Source organism: Maniola hyperantus, chromosome 1, assembly GCF_902806685.2.
Source record: "Maniola hyperantus chromosome 1, iAphHyp1.2, whole genome shotgun sequence".
NCBI lineage: Eukaryota > Metazoa > Arthropoda > Insecta > Lepidoptera > Nymphalidae > Maniola > Maniola hyperantus.
The window spans coordinates 12,644,468-12,655,237 of NC_048536.1; the positions used below are offsets into that span (position 1 = coordinate 12,644,468).

Here is a 10,770-nt window from a genome sequence, read left to right on the forward strand (position 1 = left end):
TGTCGATGGGTGGCCAAATAAACAGCACTTATCAAAAGAATTACAATTTTACTATAATATAAGGTCTGGTCTGTTCATAGAAGATGATTTGATCTTTTTCAATAATAGATTAATTATACCATCTGAACTAAAACTCCAAACAATGAAATTAATTCATGAATCACATTTAGGAATAAATAAAACAAAATCTCGAGCTAGAGAATTATTTTATTGGTATGGAATTAATGCAGACTTAGAAAATTACATAAAAAGCTGTAAAATATGTCTTAGGTATATGAGTAATGAACAAAAAGAGCCAATGATTTGCCATGAGATACCAAACCTTCCTTTTAATAAAGTAGGTGTTGATCTGTGTGAACTAAGAAATAAAACATATTTAATTTTGGCGGATTACTATTCTAAGTGGATAGAAATATGTCAGATTAACAATAAATCATATACTGTAATTCAAACATTAAAAAATATATTTATAACTCATGGTATCCCAAAAATTTTGATAGCGGATAATATGCCTTTTTCATCACAAGAAATGATACAGTTTTCAAAAGAATGGAATTTTGAAATAATAACTAGTAGTCCATTATATCCTAAATCAAATGGTTTAGCTGAAAAGAGTGTGCAGACTGCAAAGAATATGCTTAAAAAATGTTATGATGATAAAAAAGACATATCAGAGGCATTGTTAGAGTATAGAAACACGCCCCTCCCTGTATTAGATGCTTCACCCTCTCAGTTATTAATGAATCGAAGAACTAGGACTAAATTACCTATTTGTAATGAGTTGTTAAAACCACAAATTGTACCAAATGTAACAGAAAATTTATTAAAAAGACAAGTAACTTATGCTAATTATTATAACAGAAATTGTAAAGAAAAAGGTGATTTTGAAATCAATGATAATTGTATGTTAAAGAAGGGGAAGGTATGGGTTCAGGGACAAATAGTCGGTAAACATTCCACTCCTAGGTCATACTTTGTAAAAGATTTAAATGATGCAATTTATCGTAGAAATTCTTCTTTTTTAAGAAAATATTAATAGCATGATAAGTTTTTATGTAGTACATAGGTATGTATGTATGTATTTCTACTTGCATTCAATTTGTTTTGTATACATTTTAAAAGGGAAAGATGTAGTAAAAGTAAGATGTTGTCTATGACATTCATAGATAAGGTTTCTGTTTTGCTCTTGGCTCGGGGTCTTTTGGTGTCACGTTATGTCTTGAATAAGTTTATAAATGTAATAAGAAAATCTAAAATAAATTACTTAAATATTATAAAGAGTTTAATTAAACAAGAAACACAACAGAAAGCCTCCATACAAAATATATAATTTTCGTGTAGTACGTTAGATAAAGTAAACTCAGGGTTCTAAAACCAGCTAGGTACCTATTTAAAAATTCCACATAGCACTTACCTTCCGGTCTTAGTGATGATCATCTCTGTTCCCAAATCATGGAACTTATCCCATAGTTCCTTGGTCTCGAGCTGGCAGTCGACCGATAATAGTTCCTCACAATTACAAGAGGTCGCAGGAGGTGGCAGAGGTCGGGCAGGGGAGGGCGTGTCTCTCTCGCCTAATTCTGTGGACATTTCACCACATTAATACTGGTGTATTAACCATATTAACATAATATTATGTTATTATTTACATCTTCCAGAGAAATTATTTTTCAACTTGCAATAGTGTAATATGTACATTGTACATTATATATATTGCGGTGATAGCCTAATGGTTAGACGCACCTCTAACTTTTCGGAGTTATGTGCGTTTTAAGTAATTAAATACCTATCACTTGCTTTAACAATGAAGGAAAGCATCGTGAGGAAACCTGCATGCCTGAGAGTTCTCCATAATGTTCTCAAGGGTGTGTGAAGTCGACCAATCCGCACTTGACCAGCGTGGTAGGCTATATGGCTAAAACCTTTCTCACTGTGGGAGGAGACCTGTGCTCTGTATTGAGCCTATGCGTTGCTCATGATGATGATGACAAATATATACAGCTATAGATAGATGGATACTCCGATTTCAGGAATAAAAGTAGCCTATATATAAGTACATATTTTTGTCTCCGGGATGCAAGCTATCTACAATATACATATGTACCTACATATATCAAATTTTGTCAATTTGGAACGGTAGCGGTGCAGATTATAGACAGACAGACCGACAGACAGACACACTTTAGTAGGTATTAATATGGAATGCTACCTAGTATGTCATGATAAATATACAGCGGCATAGTTAGGTTAGTTATATTAAATGGAGTAGTAAAACACAAATTATATAATCGTCAAGACAAGTAGAGCCTATAAGAAAACTTACATTCAAACCTATTATTGTATTATGATTCATTTTCCTTCCTGTGACAGACATAAAGACATCTATCGTATTTCTGACTTTGATTTATATTAATAACTCACTCAATCAAGTCAATAATTATACTGAAGAAACCAAACAATGTAGGCATCCATTGAACCAGCGGCAACCTGCCTTATATTTTATGTGACGATATTATGATGTAGTAAAAGAGACGGCTGTGAAAAGTATCTATTAAAATATTTTCGACTTGATTTAAACGCATAAATAATTCCATCATGTCAATAATTAAACTGAAGAAATCAAACAACATAGGCACTCATAGTAATTCGGTAACCGACTGCCGTATTTATGCGGTACCGATCAAATACATATTTCCGACTTGGTTTAAACGCATAACTCACTCCATCATGCCAATAATCAAACTGAAGAAACCAAACAATGTAGGCACTCATTGAACAAGCGGAAAACTGGCTAATGCATATTTATGTGACAGTATCGTGTAGTGCAAGAGATGGCTGCAAAATCTCTATGAATACTTCAAAATAGGCGTACTTACCTAATTGATTTCGAAACTATACAATCGTAGAAAAACTGTAACACTGTAAATACAATAGATTACAGTGCGACTTCAAATTTGAGGCCCATTTGCCTGTACTTTGAACGCAGCCATAAATATTTGTAGAGTCACGTTACAGAGAGAGCGCTATACTTATTTTGGTTGATAGAGTAAGTATAGATCAAAAAGTCTATATGCGTAGGTTCAAACTTCAAAGGAAAATCTGCAGTCGTCTCTCCGACTAGCATTTTCTATAGGTACGCATTCAATCACAGAAGAACGCGGTGTGAACCGACCTGTTGTATGAGAAATTCTTGTTTATTATAACAATAATGCTGTAATCACTAGTTCAATTTACTTTTTGCGTCACAATGAGTGCGTTTCGAAGGTATTGTGTGTCAAAAGTGTAATTATCTGTGTGCACTAAGCACTTTATATGTTTTAAATTATTATAAATGGAGCCCATTGTTAGAGTTCCGTACCTTATAATGGAAAAACGGAACCTTTAAAGGATTACTTTGCTTGTCTATGTGTCGAGGCCCTTATTCTCATAAACAGTTATTGAAATTTTTAATGAAATAGCTGAACCGGAAAACGTATTTTCAATCTATACTGACTGATCATCTAAACTTACTGAAGGTACCTACTTCCGGATGACCTACAAAGCGTCCACAAACTTTGACACGAAGGCTGGTCTTTTAGTACAAGAGTAAAATCAGAAGCTTTCAATTCACATGTTGATTTATTACGAAACAAACTTATATTTTGCTGTTGATTTCATACATATACCCAGTGGCGTGCACAGGAGTTCAAGCCAGGGTATGCATTTAGGTATGAACTTATTTTACGGCAGGTTATAATGAAAAAATAAGCATTGATTTCTTACACTGGGGGTAAGCAGTGCATTTATACATCTATGAGCTGCACGCCACTGCATATACCTACCTACCAGTAGGTACCTTCCAAGATACGGAACCCTTGGTGCGCGAGTCGGACTCGCATTTGACCGATTTTTTTTAATAACGGAAGGCTGGCTCTTATTACCGTATTTAGATTGTAATTAGGAGATAAACTTTTATAGCCTCAAAGTTTTACATGCCATTAATATGGATAAGAGATTCCTGAGGATAGTTAACTATGGTACCCTAAATATTACGCATAAATATTAAAAAACATAAATCGCACGAGAAAATACGGTGAACACCTCTAGAAATTTTATTATTTGACACGCTAGCTTGCTCTGCTTAAAACCTGAAGGAGACTGTAGAGAATTTAGAAAACTTTTTAAAGATAAAAAATTTTGATTCGGTTTTACAAACCAATAAATGAAACACCTACTTAAATTGTAAAAGTTAACAATTCATAATTTGTAAATTAAAAAATAAATTTACATTTATCGGCATTCTGAGCACTATTAACATTAGCATGTCGGTGACGCAACCTTGAATTTACTCAACCCAAAATCGCCCAACGCGTCTAAAGATACATCGCATTTCGCGTGTCTGACATGCATAGTATAATGCGTAAAAAATTACTTCTCACCCACCATTTTAACTCAAATTTCATTTCAAAAGACGATTTTAGTCCTGATTTTAAAGGTGAACCGTATTTGTGACATGACATGAGAAGTCATTTTGTACGGACAATAGCTACTTTTTGATTGTTTGTGGTTTGTATCATTCGTAAAACCTCGCATACCCGTACAGCCCCCGCGCTAACCCGGTGCGGGCGAGTGCGGGTGACGTGCGAGTGTGTGGGGGCGTCCGCATTCCCCCGCCTCAATTCCCGATTGCCATCTCGACCTGTCGCGGATTATACTTCATTGCCCGTGTGATAAGGGATTCAGAGAGCTATTAATATGGCGTAGATATCCGCTAAGGAAAGATTTTTGAAAATTCAACCCTGCCCGGTTGAATAGAGTTTAGAAAGTATGAAATATTGTTTTAAGTTACAACCATGAAAATTGGTATGCGTTTCGCTTGGAAATGAGGGAATATTTACCGACTGATTTTCGGGGGAAGGGAAGGGAAAATTTAAAGGGATTTTCACTTGCAGTTAGAGGGTTACACAAGGTTACTAACTATAACTCTTATAAAATATATTCACATGGTATTACCTGACGAAGGAGAGGGCGAAGGAGCAGCAGACGCATCGCGCTCCCCATCCGAGCACTGCTCCACGTCCACCTCCACATCCTCGTCAGGAATGGGAGAGCGACAACTGGACGCCGGTGAACTGAGCGACGCTGGGGAACTCTGCCTTGATGATGGACCTGTTACAAGAACCACTGTCAGTACCTACCTACAATAAAATGGATAAGCAAAAATAATTTTAATTCTTAAAAAACCCTTCTCACTCTGAGAGGAGACGGCTCAGTAGTGGACCGGTGGATGATGACGATGCAAAAATACGTATAATTCGCAACAGGTCGTGATGGCAATCGGGGTGGGGACGCCCTGTACACACGCACAACCCCGGCGCTAACCTGATGCTGGATAGCGCGGCAGACAGGGGTCCCCCCGCTCATACCCCGATCGCACTCTTGACCTGTCGCGATAGGTAGGTACCTACTATGAATGTTTGGAATGTGATCAAATATGGAATAATACCTTTGATATGAAGGTCGTTTGGCCTAGTTGTGAAAATGCATATCTATCAATAGTTTACGTTCGTTGAGCAACGTTGACCCAAATCAGTAACAAGATTGGTGACCAATTTTGGAGGTCCGAATTTGAGCTTTTCATTTTATCCGTGCGTGGTTATATCCACTTACATCTGATGATTACTGTAACTTAATTTATTAATACTTTGTAACTACAATTTTGGTAGGTAGGTGAAAAATATAAATAAAATAAATAAACCTATGAATAGGTAGAAATCTCGTCCTCACTTAGTAGGTAGGTAGTTGTAGGTATGCCCGGATTTGGGAACTTATCGCATTGTTATCCAAAGAAAACTTCTACAATGCGACAAGGCTATCTTGGCGCGAGGCGAAAATCCCCTTTGTTCTTGTTTGAATATTCTAAGCCTTTGTTCTCCAACAGCGCCCCCCTGTCAATGTCATTCAAGGACCAAGAGAGCCTTGTCGCACTGTAAGGAAGGTCGCGGTTGTTACCTATAGACCTAATTAAAATTAAGATAAAAAATGGCGGTAGCATGACGCCATGACGCCATTTTCAAATGTGAATTTTACACTTTTTAGTTTTTTTTGTTATTGTTCAACATACAAAAATAAATAAATATTAGGTAGCTGGGTAGGTACTTAGTTTGTTTTTTGGGTAGGGCAAGTCGTGTTTTTAATTTTGTTTTAATTACTTAAGTAGGTACGACTTGTTTAGGTTTCAAGACAATCAAATTGGAATTGCACCTTAACTTGGAATTCAAATAAATTGTTTATTTCGTTTGTAAATAGCGTGTCCCACCAGGCGGGCGGTGTCGACCGCGTTCGGTTCCGCGCAATTAATCGGGAATAACGAACGGCAACACGACCCTGCGCCCGCGTCGCCTTCGACCATGCACACTCCAATTAGTGTTCGGTCCAACGTCGGCCCTTAGTTTTATAGCTTTCAGACAAAGGTAGGTAAACTAACCACAAAATCTACTCAAGTATACCAGACTCTACTCCGTTTCTTTTTTACAAACTTCGTGTAGAATTATTTAATAGGCAACTACGAGTAAAATCATATTCACACCACTCGCTCTAGGATGCCGTTGTACAGACCTGTTAGCTAAGGGTAAAGTTCCTACGTCATAACCTTCTTATCTATTAATTAACACGAAATTAAATTTTATACAAGAGCAAGAGCAACCAAAAATAAAATAAAATCTGATTAAACTTTACTGTGCTTAATTGTACCGTTTCGTTTTAATCGAAATCACGAACGCTGGACTAAATTTTTGCACAGTTTTAAGCCATTTTGCTTGAAAATGAGTGCAAATTTGTATGATCAGAGATCGAAATCACGAAATTTGGACTCCATTTTTGCAGTTTTAGGCCATTTTGCTTGAAAATGATTGCAAATTTGTATGATCAGTGATCGAAATCACGAAATTTGGACTCAATTTTTGCACAGTTTTAGGCCGTTTTGCTTAATAATGAGTCTTTGTATCGATGGTTTTTTTGTATTCAGGGATAGAAATCACGAACTATGGATTCAATTTTAGTAAGGTTTAGGCCATTTTGCTTGAAAATGAGTTTTTGTATTCAGTGATCGAAATCACAGACTTTGCTCAATTTTACCACAGCTTGAGGCCGTCGCTGTGCTTGAAAATGAGTACAGATTTGTATTCAGTGGGCCAAAAAAGTTCAGATGAAAAAAAGTGCTATAATCAGAAGTGTGATTACTAATTACTACACACCATTTTGTTCACCGGGTCCACAAATATTATTCAATGTGTTTGCGCATGTTAATTATTCACAGTAAGCTATAAGTACCTAGGTGTTTGTTAGATACATAGTCTCAATTTTATAATTGCCTTGTGAAAATGTTGAACTAAAGAATGAACGAGATTTTTCTATCAAGTTTATGGTTCAGTTGAGTCAAATTAAGTTGGCAACGGAATTGAATTTGCATATAATTTATTATCTGATATCTTATTCTACAAATCATAAGTAGAACAAAAACACAATGACTTTATTTATATATAAATGTTATTACTGTTCGAGCGCACATTGTAAGTTAGTATTTAGTAGAAATTCTTAATTTGTTTACATAGTTTTATTAAATTATAAGTAGCTTTACCCGCAACTTCACTCGCCAGTTTACCTACGGATTTTTTCCTTTACTTGTGCTATAAGACCTGCCTACCTGCCAAATTTCATGATTCTTGGTCAACGGGAAGTACCTACCTACCTTATAGGTTTTCTTGACAGACACAACGGACAGACGGACAGACAGCCAGACAAGGAAATGGTCTTATGAGGTCTCCTTTTTTTCCTTTTGAGGTACGGAACCCTAAAAATCCACAAACAGTAATGTAACCACTAACCTTCTACATATTTTATTCAATTACTTTACTTTCTCTATTAGGTTTTGACAGGTTTTAAGTAGTAGGTAGGTACCTAGTACCTACTATCAGTTAAAAAAGTTCTTTTGCCATTGCAAGTTGAAACTTTCCGACGGGCACCAATTTTGTTTGATTTGTTTCAGTGGCAAATTCACTATTATCAAAAATTACTAAAGAGCTTTTATTAAGGTAGGTAGGTAGGTAGGTATCTACCTGCCTATTCTTATGGTGTAAAATATTAAAAGACATCTTATAGGGTCCACATAATGCTTGAGCAAAAAATAGGCATTTAAATGTAAATAGGTAATAAATAGCATTCAAATTAAGAATGATTCGATTAATTTTCTCGAAAAAGCCTGCATTATTAGGTTGGTAGATAGACCTATCTACCAACGTACCTATCTTACGTACCTACCTGTACGTTTTATAAAAATTGCTTTCAAGCTTTTTTATGGCTACCTTTCTTTAATATCTTTAATAGAAGAAGTTCTCAATCCTAGCTTTCTTTGATTTTAAAATGATTTGTGATTGTACAAAGGTACATGTACCTACTCACTATTTACCCAGGTAGGTAGGTACCTACCTAAAATTGTCCTCGAGTTTGAACTGAAAAGTTTTCCAGTTATAGGCCTAACTATGACTATCACAATTCACAACTCCTTGGTTAGTACCTCGCTCTTCATAAGATAAAGACACAAACCACTTAGGTTATTGGTCTGTGGATAAAGATGATTCGGTGATTCGGAGTAACGTTCGAAGTAGGTAGGTACATTATAGGTACGTCACTGATTCGGAGGTAGACGTTTTATTCTCGTGTCTACTATATCTACCTACCACAACATGGGGACCTGGTGAACAAACCAGTGTAATTAAATTACCTACGCTTCTGATCAAAATACTTTTTTTATACCACTGAATAGGTACAAATCTGAACTAATTCCCAAGTAAAACGGTCAAAAGCTGTAAGTACTGAAATTTTGTCAGTTCATAATTTCGATTCGATTATCTACTGAATACAAACTTGAACTTTTCCAAGCAAAACGGCCTAAAACTGGACCAAAATTTAGTCCAAAGTTCGTAATTACGATTAAAACGGTATAATTAAGTAGGTACAATTAAATTGCAATAATTTTCAATTTGATAATCCGGATATGATTTCAGGTAACTAGTCATTTTATTTTTCTCGTGTCTATAATATCTATCTACTGCAAATGAAAGCCACAAAGTTTTCCGGTTAGGCCTATACCTACTACGACTATGTTCATAACACCGAGTATTTTATTCTGAACTATCTGACAAGCACGATCTACCTAGGTAGGTGGGGATAATCCGGATGATTTCAGTCATCTCGTGTTCATATAGCTACCACCAATGAAAGCCAGAGAGTTTTCCGGTTAGGCCTATACTACGACTGTGTTCATAACTCCGAGTACCTACCTACTTATCTTATTTAGAACTATCTGACAAGCACGATCTACATTAAGTAGGTGGGGATAATCCGGATGATATCAGTCATCTCGTGTTCATATAGCTACCACCAATGAAAGCCACAGAGTTTTCCGGTTAGGCCTATCTTACCGAGGCACGGCGGAGAGCTCGCGACGGGGCTGCGCCTCTGCTCCGCGCTGCGGGCCATGATCGCCGCGATGGAGAAGTCCGTGGCCCGGGTCTTGCTCTCCTCCGCCACCATCCTGGAGCCCCACCCCTCCACATCCATCAACACTCAGTTCCCCAGTCCCAATTCCAACACTAACATATCATTCCGTCCGACACATCGTTCATTCATAATTTCCTACAGCTAACAATAAAAGTTGAGAAGATATCACGAAAAAAAATTTGTTAGCTCATTTTCTTTATTAGGGGTTTCTTTTTGGTCGCGACGGTATACGGGTACGCTCAGGTGGTAAGCGTAAGCAGCACGTCGATTGAACGCGACGGTACACGGTAACGGTAAGTAAAAGCGGTACAGCACGACGGTTGAGCGCGGACTGAGCGCGCGTGCTCTTGGCGGCGGGGGGCAGGGCCCTGCGGGGCGGAGCCTCCCCATCCACCGTACCCTACAACGTTGATACATTTCGAATATTGAAATACTATAGTGTCAAAGTAAAGTAGATCTAAACATGTTTAATTTAAAGCTCAATTTTGGCCTTTCATATACAATCAGCGCCTCTAACGGTAACTTTGAGAAATAAAACTTCATACTACAGTATTTCCTATTTTAAAGTAAAGCGTTTAAGGTCCATTTCACGCTGATAGTGTAGCGTATCAAAACTCGAAACGTATCAACGTTGTCGAGATGCATAAACTCGCACTAGGCGCAGGCCAGGCCACTCCGCAAGCTCCCCGCTGTCGACGACCCCCTACTCATAACAATATCACATTATTATTTAATTTGTATTCCATATCATTTGCTCACTCCCGTCATAATTCATTGTTAGCATTCAATAATTTGTGCATTCCGTTACGAATGTTTTGCAATTTTTAACCGACTTCAAAAAAAGGAGGAGGTTCTCAATTCGTCGGAATCTTTTTTTTTTTTTTTTTTTTTTTTTTTTTTTATTTTTTATGTATGTTCCCCGATAACTCGAAAACGCCTAGACCGATTTTGAAAATTATTTTTTTGTTTGAAAGGGTATACTTCAAAGTTGGTCCCATTTCAATTTGGTGAAGATCTGATGAATATCTTCGAAGATAGATACTGGAACTCCTCAACGGATAAGAGTAAATTGCTCGCGATCAGTGTAATAGCTTAGTAAACAGTAGACTTTTAACCAGTCATAGCATAATTCCATGGGGCCACTAAAAATTGTGAAATAAAAAATTTTTACAAAAAAAATAAAAACCGACTTCGTTACACAAACACTAAAAATTGAAAAATAATTTAATT

At 36.7% G+C, this 10,770-nt stretch overlaps 1 protein-coding gene across 1 annotated transcript in view; it reads right to left on the minus strand.

The window, feature by feature from the left end:
* LOC117984021 (T-box transcription factor TBX20-like) overlaps nt 1–9,866 on the minus strand; it is a 114,294-nt gene extending 104,428 nt beyond the window's left edge. Inside the window, exons 1-3 of the mRNA XM_034970673.2 lie at nt 9,462–9,866; nt 4,993–5,148; nt 1,415–1,580 (exon numbers count right to left, since the gene is read on the minus strand). Of these exons, the coding sequence (XP_034826564.1) occupies nt 1,415–1,580; nt 4,993–5,148; nt 9,462–9,600 (461 nt within the window). The 5' untranslated portion in view covers nt 9,601–9,866. The remainder of the gene's footprint in view (nt 1–1,414; nt 1,581–4,992; nt 5,149–9,461) is intronic.
* Between the last annotated feature and the right edge of the window lie 904 nt (nt 9,867–10,770).